The 25,276-nt window shown below is 62.8% G+C and overlaps 1 protein-coding gene across 3 annotated transcripts in view; it reads left to right on the forward strand.

The window, feature by feature from the left end:
• The first annotated feature begins 672 nt into the window (after positions 1–672).
• Positions 673–25,276, forward strand: part of ADCY1 (adenylate cyclase 1) — a 32,714-nt gene continuing 8,110 nt past the window's right edge. For all 3 annotated transcript variants that reach the window (XM_053927352.1, XM_053927353.1, XM_053927354.2), the window contains exons 1-12: positions 673–1,351; positions 5,040–5,189; positions 8,522–8,640; positions 9,959–10,070; positions 15,365–15,492; positions 16,811–16,969; positions 17,704–17,845; positions 18,315–18,470; positions 21,436–21,630; positions 21,784–21,881; positions 22,890–22,974; positions 25,009–25,098. In XM_053927352.1, the coding sequence (XP_053783327.1) occupies positions 689–1,351; positions 5,040–5,189; positions 8,522–8,640; positions 9,959–10,070; positions 15,365–15,492; positions 16,811–16,969; positions 17,704–17,845; positions 18,315–18,470; positions 21,436–21,630; positions 21,784–21,881; positions 22,890–22,974; positions 25,009–25,098 (2,097 nt within the window). In that variant the 5' untranslated portion in view covers positions 673–688. The remainder of the gene's footprint in view (positions 1,352–5,039; positions 5,190–8,521; positions 8,641–9,958; positions 10,071–15,364; positions 15,493–16,810; positions 16,970–17,703; positions 17,846–18,314; positions 18,471–21,435; positions 21,631–21,783; positions 21,882–22,889; positions 22,975–25,008; positions 25,099–25,276) is intronic.

Genomic DNA, 25,276 nt, shown 5'->3' on the forward strand with positions numbered 1-25,276 from the left:
CACGCGCCTGCCCCCCGCACTGGCTCGCAGGTTTTGGAGGAGCCAGGGCAGGGCTTGTCCTCAGCTCGCCGCGGGGAGGGTCCCGCGCGCGGGGTGTGGTGGTGGCGAGGAGCAGGGGGACCCCTAGGACCCCGCCCCGTGTTCTTGGTACCGCTTCTGCATCTCGAAGGACCCTGGCCTTGGGCGCGGGCAGCACCTCCAGCTCCTCGGGAACTGAGGGGCCTGGTTACACTGGTGGGAGGGGAGACACACGTTTGGCAGGATTAACACGCCACGGGGAAAAGCGCTGGATGTCGGCATTCTTAACATCCCCAGAGACGGCCCATTGAGCTGCTCTTCGTACGGGTGGGGAAACTGAGGCTCGGAGATGCAAAGCGAGAGACCAAGGTCACGCGGACCGTCCGGCGGTGGGGGACGCGGGTGGCGGGGTGGGGACGCGCGTGGGCCGTGCGCGCCCAGCCAGGCGGCTCCGGGCTCGGCTGTCGCAGCGCGGTCGCCGGAGGATCGCGGCGGGGGCGCGGGCGGCACCAGTGCGCAGGCGCGGCGGGCTGGAGGGGACGCGCTCGGGGCGCGCGCGCGCGGGGCAGCCGGCGCCCCAAATCGGCCCGCCCGCCCCGGCGCCTCGCCGCCCGCCCGCCCGCCCCGGCGCCCCGGCCGGCGAGGGGCGCGCCCGCTGCATGGCGCTGAGATGGCGGGGGCGCCGCGCGGCCGAGGCGGCGGCGGAGGCGGAGGCGGAGGCGGTGGCGGAGGCGGTGCGGGAGAGCCCGGGGTCGCCGAGCGGGCGGCCGAGTCGGGCTGCCGGCGCGGGCTGCGGGCGTGCGACGAGGAGTTCGCGTGCCCCGAGCTGGAGGCGCTGTTCCGCGGCTACACGCTGCGGCTGGAACAGGCGGCCACGCTGAAGGCGCTGGCCATGCTCAGCCTGCTGGCGGGCGCGCTGGCGCTGGCCGAGCTGCTGGGCGCGCCGGGGCCCGCGCCCGGCCTGGCCAAGGGCTCGCACCCCGTGCACTGCGTGCTGTTCCTGGCGCTGCTCGTGGTCACCAATGTCCGCTCGCTGCAGGTGCCGCAGCTGCAGCAGGTCGGCCAGCTGGCGCTGTTCTTCAGCCTCACCTTCGCGCTGCTCTGCTGCCCCTTCGCGCTCGGTGGCCCCGCTGGGTTCCACGCCGGGACGGCTGCGGGGCCGGCGGCCGCGGACCAGGGCGTCTGGCAGCTCCTCCTGGTCACCTTCGTGTCCTACGCCCTGCTGCCTGTGCGCAGCTTACTGGCCATTGGCTTCGGGCTTGTGGTGGCCGCCTCGCACTTGCTGGTCACGGCCACCTTGGTCCCCGCCAAGCGCCCACGTCTCTGGAGGACAGTAAGTGCCGCCGCGCGTTCCCCTTCCAGTCCCGGACACACCTGCCAGGGAGGGACTGGGAACTCTGGGAACCAGGCGCGCATCTACCTATAGGGCAGGTGGAGGACTGAAGCCCGGATCTTTTCTCAGGGGGAGGCGTTCAAGGTCACTCAGTGAGTTGGGGACCCAGTGGGACTGGCACCCTGGGGCTGGGCTCTTTTCTGAGTTACAGTCCACAAAGCACCTCTGAGTGTGGGACGTGGGGACGGGAGACGGGCGTGGAGAGGGCAAGGATTGCCCCAAGGTCAGGCGGCTGGTGAGTGGCCAGGCGGGGCTGGAGCCGGGTCGGCGGTTCTGGATGCACCGGCCTCCGCAGGAGGGGTGGAAACTGGGCGGAGAGCGAGTCCAGGCGGGCAGGGCTCCTCGCCGGTTGTGCGCACAGCCCTGGGCTCCTCTCCTGGGTGCGCCTGGGGCGCGCGCGCGCGCGCTGGGTTCTCAGAGTTCCCTCCCGGCTCTGAGGCTCCCCGGGGGGCGTGGGCGCGGAAGGGGAAAGGGACTCTGGCCCCTTCCAGTCGCCCTGGCGCCCTTTGGTGGACCCCTTTCGGGTCCAGAAGGACTGAATTTGCCAAGGTTGCACAGAGCTCTGGTCTCTACCGCCCCCGGTCCGCTAGTCCTCTAGTCCGCGGTCCACCGGGGCTCCGGCCTCGCTCTCAACGCCGAACTTTGGCACTGTCGCCGTCTGGGCTGGGTGGGCGAGATGGTGGCGAGGACGCACTGTCTCTTCCCGCCGGCTCCTCCTTTGCCGCGTGCAGCTTTCGGAGCTTCTCCAGCTTTTCCGCGGGGTGCAGCCCCCACCTTCTGCGTCTGCCTCGGGTTGCGTTTTGGCCAGAGGGTGGTGGGAGCAGGAGGGGTGGGGGAGAGTAGGTGTTAGGTGGAGGAGGAGGTGGGGGAAGGGAGTGAGGAGGGGAAGTTGGACGTCTAAGACGTGATGGGGGATGGGAATCAGGCAGCTGGGGCTGGGGCAGGGAGAGGGAGGCCCCTACCCCAGGCGGTGGTGTCCTGGCCACTCCCTGGACACACTGGTCAGAGGACCCACAGGACCCGGTGGAGAGACAATTCCGGACCTGGATTTCAGGGCCAGAGAGGAGGCGGGGCTGCCGGGCTGGAGGAGGGAGGGCCTGGTGGGGGGCAGGGGGAGAGGAAGAGAAGCAGGGAGAAGACAGAAGAGAGAATGGCCAGGGCTGCTAGACTAGGGGGAGGGGGGAGGGGGAAGGGAGGGCCGGAGGGGACTGGGTTAAGTTCAGATGCCCTGTTCACAGGCCCCGCCCCCTTGCCTCCTGTGGGTGGCACCTGGCTTTGCTTGACCTTCTGGGAAGAGTCACTCCTGCAGCTTTCCCCCACCATCCTCCTATCTGTTGTGTTTGGCCCCCACAGCCAGTTCCCTTCCCCCTCATTGTCTCCCCCCAACCCTGGACAACCTCCTCACGAGGACCAGACGGGAGGCACAGAGGCCAGGTCATGGGAGGGGCAGTGAGGAGGGCCCGCCCGGGAGTGTGGCCACAGGGGTGGCCGGTGTTGTGAAGGGCTTGCAGTCGGCCACCGTTTCCAGTAGGAAATGACCTGTGCAGCCTCCAGTGCCTCCTTTAGAGAATTCAGGGTTAAAGGGGAGAGGAACCGGCTGCCTCCCAGAGGTGGGGAGTCCCGGCGTTCTAGGGGAGGCCTGTCTTCCTGTCTTGGCAGCGGCGCTTAGGGGACAGCCACCTAGGCCCACTGCTCCCCTTGGCGCCCTCTGGGGCAGTGCAGGCCTCTCCCTGGCCAAGCGCCCCTGCCCCTGGGTAAAGAGGACCACAGCTGCCCCGGCGGCTAGTGGCGAAGGTGAGGACTTCGAGTTGGAGAAGCTCGTATGCGAATCTCCTGCCACTTCTTTAGAGTGTGTCTGGATTCGCAGTGGATGCAGGTGGTGGCAACGGTGACGCACCGATGGGGGTGGGTGCGGAGAAGCCCGTGGCAAGGGGCCTGGGCGACTGTCCCAAGGCTGGCGAAGAAGGCGGCACCCATATGGCACCCATACGGCACCCCTATTTATAGAGCAGGTCCAGGGCTTGTCCCTGCCCCGCCCACTCCCCACTGCCTGCAGGCCTCACCTGCTGAGAGCACCCCTCCCCCAGCACCCTGTCTCGCCCACACCTGCTGGCAGGTGGCCTCTCTCTGCGTTGTCACCCTCATCCCTGCGGACGCCCCGACCTCGGGGCTGTGTGAGTGGAGGAGGCTGGGGAGCTGGTGAACGGCAGCGTCTGCTTTGCTGGAGGCAGGGTGAGGAGGTGCAGGGAAGCCCCTGGGTGAGTGCATACAGGCACCAAGCAGGGGAGATGTCCCCCTTGCCCACTGGATGCTGACCCCGGGGCAGGTCATGGGGCTCCTTCTCGAGGCGAGCAGCTCAGACAGTGTTCACTGGGCGGCAGGTGCTCAGGGCCCACCCAGCTGGAGTAGAGGGAAGGTGGGATGTCGGTGGGCATGTGCGTGACAAGGTAGGGCTCCTGGCTGACCCGCCCCAACTCGACTAGAGATTTCCCCCTTGACCACGCTGTCCTGCCTCCCCCAGCCCATGTGCCCCTCCCCGGTCTGTCCCTTACCCTCTCTGTCCCACCCTGACCTCAGTAGGGATGCCTGCCCCCCCCTATCCCTGCCCCCCTGGCCAGCTGATGTCTTGCTTTCTGGAAGGCCATGGCCGCCCAGCCCATGAGCCACCTTCGGCATCCAGCACCCCTGGGCTGCCTGGGCCCCTCCCTGCTCTTCCACCCGACAGTGCCCACCCTGAGGCTATGAGAGCTGGGAGCTCCAGGCAGGGGTCCTCGGGCACTGGGGGGCTGGGCAGGGATGGCACCTTGGGAGGGGTGGCCGCTGCCTCTTGGGAGCACGGATGTCCCACGTGTGGTATGTTCTTCGTGTTCAAGACAAGTTGAGGCCGGGAGCCAAAGTGATCATGTGTCTCCTGGGGAGCCGTGCTCTGTGCGGGCAACGTGCCCCACCGTGCCCGTGGGCTTGGTGAACCCGCTCGGCCCAGTTCAAATACTGACTCTGCAGAAGTGTGCTTTCTTGTCTCATCCGAGCTGGCCTTCCAGCTGCCGCCAGCACCTCTGCAAACGCCTGGCCTGAGCGTGGGTCCAACCACAGCAGATGGCCTGTCGCTGCACGGGAGCTCTCCCGGTCACGGGGGCCCGGGGCTCCAGCACAGCCGCCGGCCTGGCCAACAGTGCCAGGTACCGGCCCCACAGTGGCCCTCCGGCGCCCGGCTCCAGACCTGGGCCCTGTGCCCGTGCGGAGCGTCCAGCTGGGAGACAGTGCCCAGGTCTGGTGGGACTGCAGGTGTCTGAAACCACGAGGAAGGTGACCAGAGTCTGCTAGGGAGGACAGGGCCTCGTGGGGGTGTTCAGGGTCAAAGTGGGCACTGTTCAGAGGGCTTGCGGCTACTCCCGCGTGCCTGTCTGGCTGGCGGAGAGTGTTTGTGCGGCGGTCTGCAGGAGGCGCCCTCCCTCTCACGTCTGTCTGAGGTGGGCAGGCCTGTGCTCCGCTCTGGCAGGGTCCAGGCTGAGCTGGCTCTGTCCTGCTCGCTGATGATGACGCCCCACACAACAGGCCGCAATGGGGGGGGTCCAGCGCATCTGCCGAGTGGGGCCCCTGCCCACCGGCCTTGCTCTCTCCCTTCCAGCTTGGCGCCAACGCCCTGCTTTTCGTGGGCGTGAACATGTATGGGGTGTGCGCCAGGGTGCTGGCCCAGCGCTCCCAGCGGAGGGCCTTCCTGCAGGCGCGGACCTGCATCGAGGACCGGCTGCGGCTGGAGGACGAGAACGAGAAGCAGGTGGGTGCCCCCTGGGTCCCTCTGTGTAAAAGTCCTGCCTTTCACGGTTTCAAACGCCTGGGCGTTCTCCTCCCTGGTCTCACCCGGGGCTTCACAGCAGGGCATTTTGGAGCCACACTATGAGCGAGGTCGCTCATGTCCCAGGAGTTGGCTGGTGGGTCCTGAGCTGCGGGGCCGCCTGTGCTGACAGGTGCGGCCTGGGCAGTCCGTCACAGGACAGCTGTCTCCCTGGGCGGCCTTGTCACTTGTCGCCGGCACTCAGGCCCACTTCTGCTGTGCTGGCCCGACTCATTTCAGCTGGGTTCTGGGGGGACAGCGCTCAGGCTCCAACTTGGCCACCTCTCGGTGCACTGGGGTGCAGGCAGGCACAGGCCGAGGCTCCCTGGCGGGAGAAGACGGTGCTCAGGTGCATGGAGCAGGTGGTCTGTGCTTGTGTGCCCACCATTGGCCACCAGGGTTTGTGGGAGGGGGAACAAGGGACCCGCCCTGTAGTGTGGACACCCAGCACTGGACTCCGCGTCTGTCCCAGTGGCTGGGCTGTGTTGCTCGGGGACAGGATTCGGCGTCTGCGGCGGGGATCATCCTGCGTGTCCTGGGCCTGTCGCGGCTGAGTCTGGGGCAACCCAGTAAAGGGGGGATGTCTGCAGCAGTATGAGGGACACCCTCCAGGGATTAGAAGGAAGAGCCCTGCTGTTGAGGGAGGTCCCGTGACAGGAAGTGTGAGCTCTTTGGCTGCAGAACCTGTATTTGGATTGGCCTCGAGCCCTGGGCCCTGCGGGCACAGACCCTCAAAGCCTCCCTCAGCGTCTCCCAGGAAAATCCCAGAACCACAGTCCATCTTCCAGAGTGGCTGAGGGACTGGGTGGGTGGGGGAGGGCGGGGAGGGCTCGTATGCCCACCAGACCCTCCACCTCTAGAAGGTTCTCTGCTCCTCTTCAGAAAAGCTGCCCCTGTCATCAGTGTCCCTGAGGCTGAGCCCTGTGACAGGGCCTTGGATGTCAATGCTGAAGTGACCCCTCCCGAATGTCCGGCTGTGGGACACGGTCCTGGCAGGACAGACGAGCTGTTCCTTCTGTTTGGGTCCTGGGCTCTGTCAGCTCATTCAGGCCTCGGCTTCGTCACCGAGTATAAAAGTGTGCTTTGTGATCTGGGAATGGAGCTTTACTGGCTTGGGCGGAGAACGAAGCAGAACGGAGCCAGTGAGGGGCTGGTGGCCGAGGGCCACAGCGGAGGCCGGAGCCTGGGGCCCACATCTCAGGTCTCCTCACCCTGAAAAGCTCCCCCAGGGGCTCTGGGTTGAAGGACCCCCCAGGGAAGGTGTCCCACAGGCTGTGGAGGCCTGGTAGCCGCTCTCCCCTTGGGGTCACGGTCGGCTCTTTGCAGTAGAAAGGAGCCCCGGAGCCCCGATCCAGAAGGAAGAGCCTCAGGGATGGGGCAGCGCAGCGCAGGTAAAGGCAGGTTAAAAATAGATAACAGGGAGACACTCCGAGTGCTCAGATGCCAGGCGACTTGAAAGCCTCGGTACCTGGACTGAATCCCAGAACGGGGTCAGTTGCCGCGGTTGATTCTGGAAGAAAGGGAAGCCTGGAGCATGCTGGGACTCGGTGGCAGAAAGCGTGTAGAGACGGGCGTGCCCAACACCTGGCTCCCGGGGATACGGTGTCGTTTCAGGAACGTCCTGGAGACGGAACCAAGCAGGAGGCAGACCTGTGGGACTGGTGTCTGTCATAGCCCAAGCGGAGGTCGGGCCGGGCCACCCTTGGCTTAATTTCCTTTTCTTTCCCGCACTGACTGGACCGTCTGGGGCCGCGTGGATGGCGCTCACCTGTGTGGTGTTAGCCGGAGCCTCTTGCTGGATGTCCCTCCCTCAGATGAAGAAGTTCCCCTCTCTCCCTCATTGCCTGAGACGTTCCATCATGAGTGGATTTTGCCGAGTTTTTCCTGTAGCCATTGCTGTGTGGGTTGTACGGGGGCGCTGTGGACATGCCGCATGACAGTGATTGATAGTTCGGTATCGAACCGGCGCGGCGTCCCCCAGTCAGGCTTTCGGTGTTGCTGAAAGGCTAACGGTCGTGTTAAAGGTTTGTGTCTGTGTTCTTCAGGGACGTCGGCCTGCAGGTTTCTCTTTCTGTCTTCGTGTGACTTTGGTGTTAGGTAACACTAACTTCACAGAATGAATTGGGATGTATTCCCTCATCTTTTATGGGGGATGTAATGTAGAACTAGTGTTAGTTAATTCTTCTTTAAGTGCTTGGTGTATACGTCCAGTGGAACCACTTGGCTCTGGAGAGTTCTTTCTTAGGAGTTTTTAAATTAAGCATTCAATTTCTTTAGTAGATGTAAAGCTACTCAAATATTTTATTCATAGTGCTTGTTTCACATTCGGGGAATTGTCGTAATTCATGCTTTTAGAGAAATTGGTGTATTTCTTCTGAATTTATGCGTGAAGAGCTGTTACTGCTCCTTCTGGCCCGTGATGTCTTTGGGGTCAGTAGTGACGCGTCACTTCACTCCTGATGTCCTGCGTTTGTGTCTCTCTCTGCTGGTCTTGCTGAAGGTTTGTAAGTGTCACCGAGGGCCACAGGAAGGACAGAGTGAGGTGGGGACTCTGCTGCGCCCCCACGGGGTCCACCCTCCTCGGGAGAACGGCCTCGTTGATTCCACATGGGGTCTGAACTCCTTTCTTCGGTTTTCTTCCGAAAGCCAGTAGAAGGGGGCGTGAGAGCTGAGGGAGGAGTGGGCCTCAGGCCTCGTGTGGCCGGACCCTCCAGGCCAGCAGGTCGAGGCCGAGGCTGGGGGAGGAAGCTGCAGCCCAGGCAGGCGGCGGAGTCCCGGTGGTGTCCCTGTGGAGCGGTCCAGGCCTTGCTCCTGTCCCCTGGGGGAAAGAACGTCTGATCCCCAGAGACCAGGGAGAAATCAGAGGATGAGGCTGGGAGAAAAATGCCACGTTGCCTCCAAAGCCGCTTATCTCTGCAAGAACAGGGCCCCTTTCTGCCCCAGAGGCAGGGCCTCTCTGTGGCCCTCTCAGTGTGGGGCAGGGGGGCGAGCACAGGGCTGGTGACCTGGGCTCCCTTCTGTGACTGGCTGCCTGGAGAAGCCGGGGAGCACGGTGGGGTGCTGTGAGTGGCTAATGTTCTGGGGGTGCCTGCCCCGTGCTCTGGGACGAGTTCCCTGTGCAGTGACTGTCCAGGCTGGGGCTCTGGGGCTGGGAAAGGGCTACAGGACCAGTCCCCGTTCCGGCCACGTGTGAGGAGGGCTGCAGGCCTGGGTGGGTGCCTTGAGGACACGCAGAGTGGGCCCCGTGTGGCACACCATGCGTCTCTCCCATCCAGGAGCGGCTGCTCATGAGCCTTCTGCCCCGGAACGTTGCCATGGAGATGAAGGAGGACTTTCTGAAGCCCCCTGAGAGGATTTTCCACAAGATTTACATCCAGCGGCACGATAACGTTAGGTAGGGTGTGCCAGCTGGGGACCGTGGGCCTGGGAGCTGATGTGGCGTTGATGCAGGTGGGAGTGATGCGGGTGGGAGGCGATGCGGGTGGGAGGCGATGGAGGTGGTGGGGAGTGGCTGAGGTGGTCAGAGGGCCCTAGTCTGAGGGCAGGAGGGGCAGGAGGGGTTCAGCAGCCCCAGGTGAGTACCTGCCTGGCAGGGAAGCAGGTCCCACAGGGGTGGAGCGGTGGCATCTCCAATGACACCTGCCATAGCTGCTTTCTCAGACTCAGCACCTGTTTCCCGTGTTGCTGGGAGAGGTGGAGCTCCGCCCCTAGGCCGGGTGTGGGTGTGGCTCGGGGCTGGCAGGGTCCTGGGTCAGTCTTGTTGCCGAGCCTGGTGCAGGTGGTGCCAGGTTCCTCCCTCTGTCCGTCCATGGCGGCCTGGGCGGGGCTCGTTGTCCCATGTAACAGGTGAGGAATAGCCCTGAGTGAGCCGGCTTGCCCCACACACCCTCCTGTTTGCCTGCTTGAATTTAAAGTCTGTTAAAGAGTACTTTATTTTAATAAATGGTGCATTTCCTTTTCAAGTACTTAGAACAGCTGAGTGTTGCTTGTTGGAGATAACGCTGTACCCACTGTACTCAGACACGAGGGGGTGGCTCTCTGGGGCCAGTCTGGGGCCAGACCGCCCTGCTCGCTGGGCCCCGGGGCACAGACGGACGAGGAAACCTCGCTGCGTCTCTGTCCAGTGCTGCAGACCGGGCCCCTCGAGCCGGTGTTTGCCCCAGCCGTCCCTGTGCATGGCTCACTGCCATGTGGCCGAGCTCAGTACAACTGCCATGCCCCTCAGGGTGGGGGGACCAGAGCTGTCCTCCTAGAGAGGGGCTGCTGAAGGCCAGGGGGGAGGCCCCCAGTGCAGGGCCAGCTTCTGAGCCCAAGCAGGAGGAGCCTCCTGTGGACACTCAGTTCCATTTAACGTAGTCACACCCTTGTGGTCTGCCTGCATCGCTGCGCAACTTTGTAGGTGAGGGGACTGAGGTCCAGCAAGAGTCCCGGCCGTGAGTGGCAGGGCTGAGGGGACCAGGGTCAGCGGGGCTCTGTGTGGCCACAGCGTCTCCTGCCTCTGGGACCACCAGGGGTCCATGCCTCCTTCCTGCCTCAGTCTTCTCACCTGTAAAATGGGAAGAAGAGAGCTTTACTCTGTGGCCTGGGCTGAGGAATAAATAGGGAGAGTTGCTTTAAGGTGACCCGCAAAGGGTGGCCGTAGGCGGCAGCAGGGCCGCCCCCTGGCTGAGGCGGGCGTGCCAGGTGGACGGCAGCGCACCTGTGTCTTGCAGCATCCTCTTCGCAGACATCGTGGGCTTCACGAGCTTGGCCTCGCAGTGCACGGCCCAGGAGCTGGTCAAGCTGCTCAACGAGCTCTTCGGCAAGTTTGACGAGCTGGCCACGGTAAGAGCGGCCCCCTGTGCCACCGGCCCTGGACCTGGGTCTGGCGGCACCCCGTGCCAGCGCACCACCTGCTGACTCGCTGCTGGGTCTGCAGACGGGGGAGCGGCCACACCCACCCCGCCAGGGCGGTGAGGCTGTGGCCCACCTGGTTGGCACAGCCCCGGGCTGCCGACCGGCCTGAGCTGCCCTCTGGCCTTCACGGGAAAGCGGCTGACTTCTCCCTAAGTGTGACGTTAGTGCTCCGGCGCTTGGGATGCTTTTTACCACGTTGAGGACGTTTCCTTTTATTCTCAGTTTGCAGAGTTTCTGTCGGAAATGGATGCTGGCTTTTGTCCAGCGCTTGATTGCGTCCACGGGACGCTCACGCGGATTTTCGTTGGCAGCCTGCTGACGCGGTGAACCGTGCGGATGGGTGGCAGCTGTGAGGACGACCTTGCGTCCCGGGACGAGCCCGACGTGGACGTGTGCGCGGTTGTTCTGATGGTTGTTCTGATGCGTTGTTGGCTTTGACACGCTCGGATTTCACTTAGAAATCCCCAGTCACGTTCCTGAAGGCTGTTCCTCCTTTTTTCTCGTGCTGTCAGTGGAGGTCAGAGTAACGGAGGCTCCCGTCTTGGAGAAGCTTGGGGGGATCCCTCCCGCTGCGTTTTCTGGGGGAGTTCATGCAAAGCTGGTGTGATGTGTCCCCTCGTGTGTCAGAGCTCAGTGGTGGGTCCACCTGGGCCAGGGGTCTTACCCATGACGGTTGCCAGCTGCAAATCCAGCGTCTTTGAATAGGCCGGTCAGGGTATCTTCCCTTCTTCCTTGGATGAGCTTTGGTAGGTCTTTACTGTCCCAGGAGCTGGTCCATTTTTTCTAAGTTGTCCCAGGTGTGAGAGTAAGTCGTTCCCGGAACCCCCCTGCCCCCGAGCCCGCAGACGCCGCAGCGACGCCATCGCTCCCGTTGCTGGTTTCGGGGACTTGTGTCTTCCACGTCTTCCCGGGCATTCTGGGTACAGGTTTGTCGATTGTATTGATTTTCTTAAAGAGGTTTCCTTTGGTTTCATTGATTTCTCTGTTCTATTTTAATAAGTTCCTGTCTGGCTTGTTTCGTTTTGTTTCTTTTGCTTATTTTGGTTTTAGGTTGCTCTTCTTGTTGTAGTTCGTTATGGGAGAAACTGAGGCCGTTGATTGGAGATGGTTTTTCCTCTCCTGGTATAAACACTCCGCCGAGAACGTCCCCCGACACTGCGCCAGCAGAATCCCCAAATCTCCACCTCGTGCTTTTACTTGCATTCAGCTCAAAATGCTTCCTAATTTCCCTTTCAGTTTTCTTAGGCCTGTGGATTATTTAGAGGCATATTTTTGGAGAGATTTTTCAAAGACCTTTGTGTTTTTTTACTTCAAATTTAACTCTGTTGTGGTCAGAAAACATACATTTTTGATTTGAATCCTCTTAAATTTATGTTCAGAAGTTCAGTTCAGATCCTTCCCCTTGCTGGGGCGACGGTGAGGAGGCCGCAAACCAAGATGCCCGCCCCTTCACTTACGCTTTTCCTCAGGTCCTTTGTGCGTGGGTGGAGGTGCAGGTGTCGCTCGAGTCCTGCTGGAGGAGGGTGTGGGTCATGTCTTCCTCGCTGTGCCCGGTGTGCAGGCCTGGAAAAGCACCCCGCAGCTGCGGGGCACACCCACACCCTTCCCGGACGCCATGCGGTTAGACACACAGGAGCGTGTTTGCCTTGGTCTCCAGAGTGGCGGGCGGTGTGTTTGTCCCTCACCCACGGTGGTGGCTGCGGATGTGGGTGTGCACAGATTTCTGACCTTTCCCCCACTTATTAGCCCCGTTTTCGATCTGTGTTTGCACACGTGTTCGGGAAGCTGGTCGCGTCCTTCTGCGCCAACGGGGCAGCACCTGTCTGGGGCTCGGTCTCGTTCCACCGCCCTTGCGGGGTTGGGCCTGCCTGGATGTCAGCTTTCTTCATGGGAAAGTGACAAACGAGCTGGACAAAGCTGATGTCTGTCTGGCGGGTTTCCAGAGGCCGTGGAGCGGCGAGAAGAGTTCTCCGTGTGCTGGCTGCAGGGATGAGCCCGACCACGGCTTGGCCTCAGTCGGAGGGCCGCCTGGGTGGGCCCGGCCACGCCCCTCGGGGTGACAGGCAGCAGGAACCTCTCCATCGCTCTGGTCACAACCCCGCCCTTCAGGGGCTGTTCCCAGCTAGGACACCTCGCTCTGTTGTACGTCCTCAGCCCCAGGGTGGCTGTTGGCACACAGGACGGGGTGTGTGGGACCCCGGACGGTGCAGGTGGTGCACGCGCGGGGGCCCATCGCTCGAGGCCCCAGGCAGGCAGGAGGGTGGACGGCAGCAGAGGTGTCTACCTGCACGTTGCTGATGTCGCCCAGTTCAGGTGCGCCACATACGGTTAGGTGTCTGTGCGCCCTGTGAAGTGACCCCCGAAGTCCGGGGCCCACCTGACACCTTACGTGGTTGTCGCTCTGTTGTTGACTGTTTCTGCGTCCCCCCCGCAGCGAACCTGCACTTCTGTGGCTGGCCCCTCCCCAGCAGGAAGTGGACGGTTGACTGAAAAGTGGGCAGACGTTTGGAAGTCTAAGTGCCTGTCATTGGCCTGGGGTCACTTGGAACAATTGCTTCCTCAACAGCTGGGCCTGAATGGGGTAATTCCAGCCCCCCCCCCCTGCACCTGCCCACCCCCTCAGGCGCCCCATGTCCCGGAGCCGACCCACTGTCCCAGAATTCGGTCCACGTGTTGGCCTCCAGACCCCCACCTGCCGTTTCAGAGGTGGCCTCAGAAGGGGCTGGGGCACCTTCGGGCTCTTCCTTCTGGGCCTGGGGCAGATGGGCAGGTCAGGCCTGCGGGGGGCTTTCTGCCTTGGAGGGGGGGGTAGGGCACCCAGAGCCTGCAGACCACACCTGAGAGGCAGAGCAGGAGGCCCTCCCGCCTGTCCTCCCGCTGCTTGGCTGACGCTCCAGTTCACCTCCTGCTCCTCCTGCCCCTCCCCAGTGCACCCCTCCCACAGCCTCCTCCCTCCCTCCTTTGCTGTGTCTGGGAAACAGCTGTTCAGGCAACACCATGCTGCCCACGGGGACCCCCAGGCGCCGAGTCCAGTATTCACAGGGAAGCTTTTGAACTAAAACATCGAAACCCGTGAAAAGCACTTGTTTTGTCTCTGAAGCCTGGTAGCAGATGCCAGGACACTTGAGATTAATAAAACCAGGCGATACATTTCACTTCCCCAGCCTGTTCCGGGCCGCGTGGGGCCAGGCCATGGTGGGGCACGGCCCTGCTCTCAGGACAGCCTGCGGCCCAGGGGCTGCGGCTCCGTGTCCGTCACCTGGCTGACTGTCCGGCGGAGTGGGGCTGCTGTCTCAAAGCTGCACGGAGAGTGTGGCGGACCCTGGCATGCCGGGATCATCGCCAGCCTGCAGCTCTCCTCCGGGGTGGGGGTTCCCTGGGCTCTGGGAGGGGTGGGTCCCAGCAGCGTCCCTCGGCTGCTGCCTGGGCCTGGTGAAGGCCACCTACCTGTGATGACAGGGAGAAGGTGCCTGAGGGGCCACCCCTCGTGATGGACAGTGACGATGGGGACAGGTGGGGGTGGGCATTCTCCACGTGCCAGGAGAGAGCCTGCTGCTGCCCGCTGGCCTGGAGCCTTGGGTGAGCGTGGCCTGCAGGGGCCTGGCCCACTGGTTAGACGTCTGCCCTGGCCGTCTGGCCCCAGGCTCCCAGACGCTGCCGCAGGCCAGGCTGACCACAGCACGGCCCATCCCGGGGCAGCGTGAGAAGAAAAGCCACTGCAGCACCTGGTTATTAAGTGGCCACCTGTGGTCACAGGAGACCAGGCGGCCAGGCCCCACCCTCCCTGAGGCCAGCTCCCCAAGCTGGGGCCTGCCTTCGGGGTGCAGGAGGAAGTAGACTCGGTGGCTGGGCTTCCCGAGGTGCCACCTGATGGAAGAACATCTGCTCACCTGCCCCCCTTTGTCTGCACTTCCCTGGTGTCCTCAAGCTGAGGGAGGCACAGGGCTGGGGGGGCAGGTGTTGGGCGGTGGCCTGGGCCATCCCTTGGGACAGCAGCGGGGGTCACAACCCTGGTTCCGTCCTCGCCGTGTGCCCGGCAGAGTGTCACAGGACTGAGGCGCGTGGGAGCCGGAGCTGAGTGCTTGCCCCGTGCACAGAGGGGGCGGGGCACACAACTCAGATTCGAGGACACTGGCGTCAGCTCGTCCGTGTGCACTCGGGGCGCAGCGTGAAGTGGGCACTGCGGCTGTGTTCTCAGAACCGGGCGCGGGGCCCTGGCTCTGTGAGGCCACCTTGGGCTCCGTGACAGGCGCGCAGAGCGGGGGCAAACGTGGGGGACGGCGGACAGATTGCAGAGTAAAGCGGCAAAGGCCACGCTGCTCACCAGAAGTTGTTTTGAGAAATGTCATCGTTTTTCATCAGAGGTGTTACTTTTGTTAACACACAGCGCGTTCGCTATTGTTGTCTTGGATACGCTTTGAAGACTCCCGCTGGGGCGCTCAGGCGGCAGGTCCCCGCAGCTGTGACGCTGACAGGGGAGCTCCAAGCTGTTAGGCGCTTAGAGAGGGTGATGCTGAGTAGCCCTGCAAGGGCTTTCCCGGGACAAACCCCGGCCACGCCCCAGTGACCACTGTGCCTGCCCCAAGGCCCTGGACGGGTGGTGGAAGGCCTCTGACCTTTCTCTTGCTGTCCCCAACCCAGCGGCCAGTGGGGTCCTGAGATTCTTACCGTTGCAAAAACGTCAGAGTGGGCTTCCTGCGGCATCCCCAGGGGGGGTGGGGGCGAGGTCAGGGCTCCAGCCCAGCAGGTGGATCCCTAGGGAGACTGTGGACCTAGACATGGGGCTGGAAGCTGTGGGGTGTGCAGATGCATGTGGCCTGCCCTTCCCAGGGTGGGTGGGGAATCTACTGTGTTCTAGAAGCGTCACACGATGATCCTTGTTGCTGGTCGAGAGGGGCCTGTGCCAGCCCCTCTTGGGGGAGGAGCTGGCTCCAGGCTTGGGCGGGGTCTGCGGGTTGGCCCAGCAAGCTGAGGGGCCGGGGGATGGATCCCTGCCTGGGCGAGGCGAAGGGAGGGTGTGGGAGAAGTGGGGTGCCCCAGGGCAACCCAACTCACCGCCGTGGGGGCCGCCCACCCTCCCGAGGCTGCCCCGCCTGTGGCGCATCCCCTTGGGAGGGGCGCTGGGCCCTGGTGTGGGGCACGGGCTGTGGTCGCCAGCGCCTGGCCGTGGGGAAGGCGCAGGGCCGGCCCCAGCGTGTCCCTGATGTGCTGTCTGCCCAAAGGAGAACCACTGCCGGCGCATCAAGATCCTTGGGGACTGCTACTACTGCGTGTGCGGCCTGACCCAGCCCAAGAGCGACCACGCCCACTGCTGCGTGGAGATGGGCCTGGACATGATCGACACTATCACGTGAGTGCCCCTGGCGGCCTCAGCCTGGACGCCCCGCATGCTCTGCCCTGGGAGACCCCACGGGCCTGTGCCGCCCCTTTGTCCCTGGGTCCCCTCTGCCGTGGCTGCAGAGATCCAGCCCGCAGGGCGAGGGGAGGAGCAGAGGAGGTCCTGGCTGCTCTGTGGAGTGTCCATGACCCCCCTTTGAACTTTGTGGTGACAGCGTTTCTTTGTCCCTGGTCACCCGGGGGGTTGCCAAGTGTGGGTTAGCTCTGCAGGGAGAAGTCACCTTGGCAGTGGAGATGGTTGAGATGGGCAGGGTGGACTGGGGAAAGCAGACCCTGTGGAGTTCCTGTGAGCTTGGCTTCCTGGGACAGGTGGCCTGGGCACAGGGCCTTGTCTGTGCAGAGTGTTGCTGGAATGCCCTGGGCCTGGCCTGCCCTGTCTTGTTCTGCCTCGTCTGGTTCTGTGACGGGGACGAAGAGCCAGGACCTTCTGCCCAGTGAGGGGTGGCTGGGAGCTGGAGCCGGGAGGCCCTTTTGCCACCTCGGACTCCTGGCTTGCCCCACGGAGTCTGGGCCTTCCGGGTGCTGCCCCGTCCTTCCCTTCTGTTTCTTTTGCTGATCTGACCCCTGTGGACCAGGAAATGATTTTGGGGGAGGGCCTGACCCGGCTTCTGCCCAGAGCCCTCTGGCACTGTCCCCGCCTCCCCGGGCGGTCTCTCCTGGGGGCCTCAGCTGGGCTGGAGTCGGGGTTGGTTGGCCCATCACCGGCTGGGAGGGGGCGAGGGCACCCGGGTCTGTGGTCTGATCTCGGTGTCCACATGTTTGGGCGATTTGCTTTCGTCACCAAAGGACAGACTCACCACTTAAAGTCCCCTCGTAGTTCCCGGGAGGCGTGTGGATCCTGGGCCTCCCGCAGGCCATTCTGCAGCACCCCTGAGTCACAGAGCTTGGGGTTGCACCCGGCCCATTCCTGGGGCTCCTGGGCCATGAGACTGTCAGGTGTTACTGCGGCTGTTGCATTGGCCTCGGCCATCAAGCAGGTGGGAGGGCCCCTGCCAGGTCACAGCACGCAGGGCAGCATCCTCTCCCTCCCTCCAGGGCTGCCCGGCCGGGCCAGGTGCGATGCAGTGTGACCTGGCCAGTGGCCAGGAGCCGGGGGACCTGCCTGGGGCCACAGCCGGGGGCTGGGCTGACCAGGCTGGGAGACCCCATGCTCCTGGACACCTGGGGCCCCGCTGGCCCCGTGGCAGGGACGGCAGGAGGCCAGGACTTGAGCTTGGGGCCCTGTGGGAGTGATGACAGGGCCGCTGCCCATGCCCTGGTCTGCATTGCAGGTCTGTGGCCGAGGCCACTGAGGTGGACCTGAACATGCGCGTGGGGCTGCACACGGGCCGGGTGCTCTGCGGTGTCCTGGGCCTGCGCAAGTGGCAGTATGACGTGTGGTCCAACGATGTCACCCTGGCCAATGTCATGGAGGCTGCGGGCCTGCCCGGGTACGTTGTGGCCCTGAGGGAGGGGGGCTGGGGCTGGAAGCCTGTCCCTGCAGCTGCTGGCTAGCCTGGTCAGGAAGGCACTGGAGCAAGGGCCCCGGGTGGCCAGGCGCTGTCCAAGGTGCTGACCTGGCTCCAGTCTGCTTTTCTCCTTCAGGGGGCAGGGTCCATGCCTCCCGGGTGCCCTTCCCTCCAGGTCCCTGCCCTCTGCACTCCAATCAGAGCCCCGGCTTTGGTCTCACGCTCTTCACACAGCGCACAAAGCCAAGGCTTGATGTTCTGTGAAATCACTGAGAGCAGGATGGGAGGGTGGCCGGATGTGCCCGCAGACATCGGCTGTGGTGTCCAGGGTGACAGGGAGGCCAGACGCCTGCACACCCACATTGTGGGGAGTTGGGGAGACCCCCTGTCCCTTGCTGCCTACACCCTGCCAGATGCTGGGGCCGGGGCCTCCTGGCCTGGGGGCTTGGGGACAGGCTTGTGTCGCTGTCACCTCCCTGCCCCTCCTTCCCCCACCTGCCATGCTGCAGGCCTGGTGCTCTCTTCTCTCCCCTTGGTGTCTCTCATCGCCCCCTGCAGCCATCCTGCCGTCCCTCCCTGCCTGTCCCCAGCGTTCCTCATGCAGCTTGCCCCTGGCGGGGGACGCCTGTGCCACCTCCCGCAGGACCTCGGCCCCATGTGCACCCCAGGCCTCAGGGCAGGTCCCTCCGTGACTCCGGGCTGCCCCCTCCCTGCAGGAAGGTGCACATCACCCAGGCGACACTGGCGTGCCTGAACGGCGACTACGAGGTGGAGCCAGGCCACGGGCAGGAGAGGAACAGCTTCCTGAAGGCACACAACATCGAGACCTTCTTCATTGTGCCCTCGCACCGGCGCAAGGTGCTTCCCCTCGGCGCACCGCCCCTCCAGGCTGGGGCTCCGGCTCGCTGGGGAGAGCCCCACGTCCCGTCCTGGGCCTGGCCTTGGCGTGTGTTGTGGGGAGGGCCCACCACTCTGGGTCATCTCTGAGCCCTGGGGCTTCAGTGGCAGGGCCGTCCTTTGTCCTCCCAGGGCCTTCACTGCCTCTCATACAACACAGGTGTGAGGCCCCTGCAGGGGCCAGGCTTTGGGGACGTGTGGGCGGAGGGTGACGCGCATGTGGCAGGGCTGTGGCCGTCTTACGTGGGGCACCCAAGGTCACCTCGCCCAGGGAGCGTGGTGTGGGCAGGATGGAGGGTGACCAAGCTACTTCCAGGGCTCAGGGGAGGGTCACAGGGCTCCGGGGATGGGCAGACGCCCCACCTGGTGACAGCCACTCTGTGCGGAGCGGCAAGGAGCATCGGCCCACAGTGCTTCTGCGCCTGCACAGATATTCCCGGGACTGATCCTCTCGGACATAAAGCCAGCGAAGAGGATGAAGTTCAAGACCGTGTGCTACCTGCTGGTGCAGCTCATGCAGTGCCGCAAGATGTTCAAGGCGGAGATCCCCTTCTCCAACGTCATGACCTGTGAGGACGACGACAAGGTAGGGCGCCGCTCGGGGCTCAGCCGCTGGTGCTTCCCCTGCGGGTTTTCGTGGCCTGGCATCCCACACACTCCCTGGTAAATCACTCCCAGATCTGTGCCGCTGTCTGAATCCGCCCTGTGCCGTTCACGTGTCAGGCATCTGTCGCTCTGTCCTCTTGTTCCTGCCCTCGGTCTCTGGCAGAGTGGCCAGGGCCGTCCTTCCACGGGGGTGGGGGTGGGGTGGGGGGGGCGGGGCTCATCCCTGGCCGTCCCATCCCGTGCGGGCTCCTGTCTGGTTGCTGGAACTCGTCCTCCAGTGCCCACTGAGGCTCCCTCTGTGGGAGGCCTGCTCCATGGCCTGGCTGCGGGGTTTTTGGTTCTGGGGTCGGTCAGAGACCCCTTTGGATCTCCTGGTCTCTGTTGGGGTCGGGGGCTGGGTCCTGGGGGAGAGCTGGGGGTTAAGGTGAGGTGCCCGTGGCAGGTCCTGAGCACTCTAACCACACATGCCTCGTGCCTGTGATTCTGGCCAGAGGCCCCAGTCCTCTCCAGGGGAGCAGGACGGCCGTGCCAGGCAGCTGGCATGAGCACTGGCCACCACTGGGAGAGCCGCTGCCCGTGTCCTGCCACGGCCCCAGGCCTGCCCCCCACAGATCCCGGCCTCTGTGGCTCTCTGCCTTTGAAAGGAATCTCACTGCCAAGCTTCCCAGGCTTTTCAGGAAGAAGGAACATCCACAGACACCCTTGGGCAGCTCATCGCCTCAGGACCCGTGGCGGCTCTGGCTCTGAGCCTGCTCCTGGGAACTTGATCCAGAGATTCTTTAAGTGCCCTGCGGACATGCGTCCGTCAGCAGGTCCGCTTTCCCCTCTGCCCGTCCCAGGGCTCACACTGTGAGCTCAGCTTGTGGTTTCTAGATGCTCCAGGAGCACATGTGTGTGGGTTAGTAGCACCTGGGCCCAGGCACGTCCGGGCAGGTGTGCCCACCTGGGACAGGGGCCTGGGAGCAGGCAGCGCCATCTCCTGTCCGGAGTCACCTGTGCAGATCCTCCTCTCGCCCCTCCCACCTGTGTCCTCCGACCATCCCCCCGGGAGCACCTGTTGAACTCAGGATCCGCTTGCGTTAAACGTTTGTCAGGTGTGAGGACGAGGTCAGGCTCCATCCCACGCTCGTGGAGGCCCAGCGGCTACAGCACCGGGTGTGGAAAGGCTCGCCTGCTCCACGGGGTGGCCCTGGTACTTCTGTCACAAAACCTGCCAGCCAGACTCGAGTGGGGCTCCTGAGGGCCCTCTGTCTGTCCCGCAGGTCTGTGCGTCTGTCCCTCAGGCAGCACCACGTGGTCTGGGTTCACGTGGTTATACGGTGTCTAAAATCAGTGGAGTGAGCCCTCCTACTCTTTCCTTTTAAGAAAAACCAGCGATTTAGTCCCTTTTCCTTTTCACCTAATGTTTGGAATAAGCTTGTCAGCTCACAAAACAGTCCCGCTGGGGTTTGACAGAAGCTACGTTGAGCCGGGGTGCGTCTCCACGGGGACAGCCGGCCGTGGCCGTGGCCGTGTCTCTCCATGTATCGCAATCGCCTTCAGCCTCCGTCACCGGCTTTGGTTACAAGTCTGTGCGTGTTTTGTGAGTCACGGCTAGCATTTGATCTTCTCGGTGACGGTGACCGGTTCTGCACTTGACCGTCGGTGTTCGCGAGCTCATTGCCCGAACGCAGAAATACCGTGTTCTCCTTCCTGTGTCTGTCTTGTACCCAGAGACCTCGTGGAGCCCACTTATTCGTTCCAGGAGTTTCGTTTTATTTTGAATGTTCCTCGGGATTTTCCGTGGTTATCATTTCTGGGGACGGGGTTGTTGTTTGCAAATAAGGACGGTTGTGTTTCTTTCTTTCTGACCTGTTGGCCATGTACTCCGTGTTCTTGCCTTCCTGCACTGGCTGGGGTTCTAGCACCAGGTGAATGGGAAGCGGGGGCACAGAGGCCTTCACCCGCTGACTGCTGGTGGCTGTGGGTGATCTTCTCCAAGCTGGGGAGGCCCCCCTCTGTTCCTAGTTTCCTGATCTGTTAAATCGCACGTGGGTGTTGAATCTCGTCAGAGGCTGTTTCTGTGTGGCGAAGTCGGGGCGGGAGCTTTCTGCTTTGTTTAGCCTGTTAGTTCGGTGGGCGGCACTGGCACTGAAGTGCGTGGAGGGACTCGCATCTCCAGGGGCGGGCGTGGCGCGTGCTGCTGGTCACGGACGGCTGCACCCTGTCTGCTGGTGTTGAGAACTCTTGCGTCTCTATTCACGACCGATACAGCCGGTCGTGGTCCTTTTCGTCCGGTTAACATGGACGATGTGACCTGAGTCGGGAAGAGCTCCCCGAGGGACTCGAGTTCATTCCCCTTCACACGTTTGGTGCAGTTCTCCAGTGGAACCCTCTGGGCCTGGAGATTGCTTTTCCAGGAATTTAAAATTTTGATTCCATTTCTTTCGTAATTGTGGGGCTGTTCAGACTCTCCGTCACGTTGGGTGACGTGTGGGACAATGGCTTGTGTGTCTGCCGGCAGCGCTGTTAGTGGATTTCCCTGTTACCCCCCTCGTGGCTGTGGGGTCTGAGATTGTCTCCCTTCTGAGTTTGTTGGTGTCTTTTGCTTCATCCCTTGCTGGGGATTTGTCAATTTTGTTGATTTTTTCAAAGAACCAGTTGTCATTTCATTGCTCTATGCTGGGCGCTGTCCCCCACTGTGCCTGTGTGGGGTCCTGTCCCCACGGGGCCATCACACGGTCGTGGCGTCACCCCCCTGGAAGACACGGAACCCCGTCCCCGATGACAAAGTAACTCACCTGGGATGTCACCGCCAGCAGGTGGTGCGGCCATGGCTGCATCTCAGGCCCCAAACTCTGCCGATGCCGGCGTGAGCTGGGGGTGGGTGGGTGGGGGGCACCAAGATCCCCTTCTTCAGAACGTGGTGACTTGACGGCAGCCCCTTCCTTCCCTGATGGCCACAGCGCCGGGCCTTGAGAACAGCCTCGGAAAAGCTCCGAAACCGCCTGTCCTTCTCCACCAACGTCGTCTACGCCACCCCGGGCACCCGCGTCAACAGGTACATCAGTCGCCTCCTGGAAGCCCGGCAGATGGAGCTGGAGATGGCAGACTTGGACTTCTTCACCCTCAAGTACAAGCAGGCTGAGCGGGAGCGAAAGGTGGGTGACGGGCGCAGGGGCGGCCGGGAGCCACACACACGCCCTTCTCCGGTCTGTGTGTGGGTGTCCCTCTTCCCGCGGTGGCCCGTCCCGTCCCAGGGATGGCCCCTCGTGTCTTAGGGACAGCCGCACTGACGCTGGCTCTGTCTGCAGTACTACCAGCTCCAGGACGAGTCCTTCACCAGCGCTGTGGTGCTCGCCCTCGTCTTGGCCTCCCTGTTCGGCCTCATCTACCTTCTGATAATCCCGCAGTGAGTGCGTGCCCGCGGCATCGGGCCGGGTGGGGGATGCTGGGAGTGCCCCTCTCTTAAAGTTCGGGGAGCCCCATGAGCCCCCCACCCCCTGCATTCACAGGCAGCACGAGCCACACACCGGCTCTCCACTGACCCAGGGAACTGGTCCATCCAGGCCGATGGCTAGGGGTGGGGCTGGCCCTGCTCAGACGCTAATTTCCAGGCTCGCAGCTCTGGGACACCGAGACCCCTGTGTCCCGGTCCACACGCAGACACTGTTGCCTCGGCTTCTGAGGGAGAAAACACACAGGGCAGCAGTGAGCGGCTTGGTTTCGGGGTGTGTGGCATTTTCAGAGATGTTAGAGGGAGGAAGTGTGGCCTCAAGAGGAAGAAAAGTCCAGTGGTTTTAAGAACATTTAATCAGCCCTGGCTGGTGTGGCTCCGTGGATTGAGTGCCGGCCTGTGAACTGAAAGGTTGTGGGTTCAATTCCCAGTCAGGGTACATGCCTGGGTTGTGGGCCAGTTGCCCAGTAGGGAGCGTGTATGCGGCAGTCTTCTCTTTAAAAGCAGAAAGAACAGGTAATTGTCATGCCTCACAGCGAGGAAGACCCAGAAAAGTCCCACTTTTGTTTACGTACCACGTTTTCCTGGTGAAGCCTCGGAGCAGATTACTTCTGCTTTCTCCTCTGAGTTTCCAGGAAGGGCACCCCCTGGCCCCCACCTCCGCCCACACTGTGAGCATACTGCACACCTGGGGGGCCCCACCTGGGGCTTAGGCTTCTTCTGAAAGAGCCACTCCCAGACGAAGCCCAGGCCATGCTGCAGCCAAGTCCACAGGGCTGCACCTTCCTCACAAACGCCCAGGGGATGCTATCCTGGAAGGGGACCGGCCTGCACACCTCCCCCGAGACCTCTGCGTCTTCCTGGGGACGGAGGGACCTGCTGGGGTTGGGGGCAGATTCCCAGGCAGCTCCCAGGCACAGGTCTCCAGGCCCCGCCTGCAGGGCCACGTGTCCTCTGTCCTAGGAGCGTGGCCATCCTGCTCCTGCTGGTGTTTTGCATCTGCTTCCTGGTGGCCTGTGTCCTATACCTGCACGTCACCCGGGTCCAGGTACGTGTGTGCATGTGTCCTGTGTCTGTGCCTCACCTGGTCCAGGTACGTGTGTGCATGTGTCCTGTGTCTGCGCCTCACCTGGTCCAGGTACATGTGTGCATGTGTCCTGTGCCTGCACCTCACCTGGACAGGTACATTTGTGGTCTCCGCCGGCCGTCTCGGCAGGACAGGTGGGGTCGTGCAGGTGTTGGTCCACTTACCGTCTTCCTGGCAGGGAGAAAGTGTTGCCCAGGCAGCGGGAGCTGGTGCCCTGTGGAGGCCGAGGCCCAGGGGCAGGTGACTGAGAGGGACTGAGTAAATGAGCACAAGGTTCAAGGTTATTCTGGGATGGAGAGCCCCTTGGGGATGGGGGCTCGAGCACTGGTTTGTCACACGTTGGTATCAGAGTCTGTGCAGCCCCCACAGCTTTGCTGGTGTCCACCGTGGAACCCAGGCTGACCACGTCTGAGCCCCAGGCCGCAGGTGGCTGTGGGAGGGCCTCTGTCCCAGCACCCCTGCCCCCAGCCTGTCCGCAGACCCAGGGCTATTTTCTATGACGGTTAGAACCAGCAGCTCCTTGAAAAATTAAATCTAGTTTTCCTCATGGAACTTGGTCTCTTCCTAGGTAACCTCTTGCTTTTTTTAATTAAAAAATGCTATTTATTCAAACCACATCCCAGCTCTTCAACTGTCGTGGGTGGAGCAACATCGGGTCTGGTAAACCAACATTTCCCAGCCAGATAACAGAGCTGCAATCACATACTTTCAAGCGAAAGCATCACACGTGCTAATCTCTGAAGCCCGCACATCTGCCCCGTGTGGGACCCGTGAGCCCGCCGGCGTGTGCAGCTCTCCCACAGGGCCTGGCTCCGTCAGCCCCTTCCTTTCTGACCGCCTGCTGCCTCCCACCCCCTCGCTTGGGGCACAAGCAGGGTTCTAGGGCTTCCCACGAGCAGTGGGGAGCGTGCGGGCCTCGCCGGCCTGGTGTGCACGCCCTTATACCTCATCACCGCAAGCAGGCCTTGTGCTCAGCTCCGGAGTCCCCCCAGGGCTCCTGCAGAAGGCTGTGGGGCCAGGCTGGAAGGGGTGGGGGCCACGCCATCCAACAGAGGCCCAGTGTGTGCCCAGGAGGGGAGACGCGTGCGAGCCAGCTGCGCTCACAGGGCTCGCCGGTTCGCGGATGTGAGTGCACTGTGGTGGCCGGTGTGCACCGTGGACAGGCACTTGCTTCGCAGCCAGGCCTGGTGCCCACAGTGGCCTTCCAGCTTCGTGTTTCCATCACCCCCTGCCCCCCCTCCCCACCGTGGTCCTGAGCCAGGCAGGGAGGAGGAGGAGGGAATCCCGGTAGGAGCTTCCTGCCCCCATGCCAGCACGCCTCCCACGCAGCAGAGGGCCCTGCCCTGTGCTCCTCGGGCCCCAAAGCCTCGCACGAGCACCGTGGGGATGGCACAGGCTGTGGCTGTGTGCTTCGCCCGTCTGCCCGCAGTGCTCAGGCCCAGCTGCCACGTGGCATCACTGGGAGAGTGTCAGCCACGGTGGGGCTGACTGTCCACGGTGTGGTCTTTGCTTTCATTTTATTTCTAATTTCAAGAGTGTGAGTCTGAAAAAGGAAAAAACTCTGGCTTTTATCTATAAAATTGTTGACTATTGAAAAATGTATTTAAAACGGGCAGATTTAAAATTAAATTCTCAAATGACTTAACAAAAATAATACAAAACCCGTGTGTAGAAAATGATAACATTTGCTTAGGCGTGAAGACAGCAGTGAATGAAAGTTCTCCCCACTTCGGAGGCAGACGACTCCCGTTAGGAAGACGGCAGGGCGATCTCTTCAGGGATTTCGGTGCCACAGTCACCATGGGGGGAGGCGGGGGAGGCCTTGCTCTTTTTGATTGAAAGATACCAAGGTTTTTCAGTAAGCTTTTCACCTGGGAGATGGAATACAAGGAAATGGCCAGGAAACACGTGGAGGGTGAGGGGGGCCGAGTCCCCAGCGGCACCGAGAGCGTTGGGAACTCCTTCCTGATTTCTGAAACCACGCGGTGTTGTCAGTGCTTCCCAGGCTGCCTGACCATCCAGATCCGCACGGCGCTGTGCGTGTGTGTCGTCGTCCTGCTCTACTCCGTGGCGCAGGCGTGCGTGGTGAGCATCTCAGACTCACCGGGGGGGGGGGGGGGGGGGGGGGCGGGGCGGGGCAAGGGGGGGTGAGGGGCCCCTGCGGAGAGCGGCCGGGGGGACCTGCGGGATCAGACAGGCCTGGGGGTGCCCAGGAAGCCAGGGGAGGGGGCACTTCATCCAGTAGAAGAAACGCAGTCTCCGC

This window comes from Desmodus rotundus, chromosome 6 (assembly GCF_022682495.2).
Source record: "Desmodus rotundus isolate HL8 chromosome 6, HLdesRot8A.1, whole genome shotgun sequence".
Lineage (NCBI taxonomy): Eukaryota > Metazoa > Chordata > Mammalia > Chiroptera > Phyllostomidae > Desmodus > Desmodus rotundus.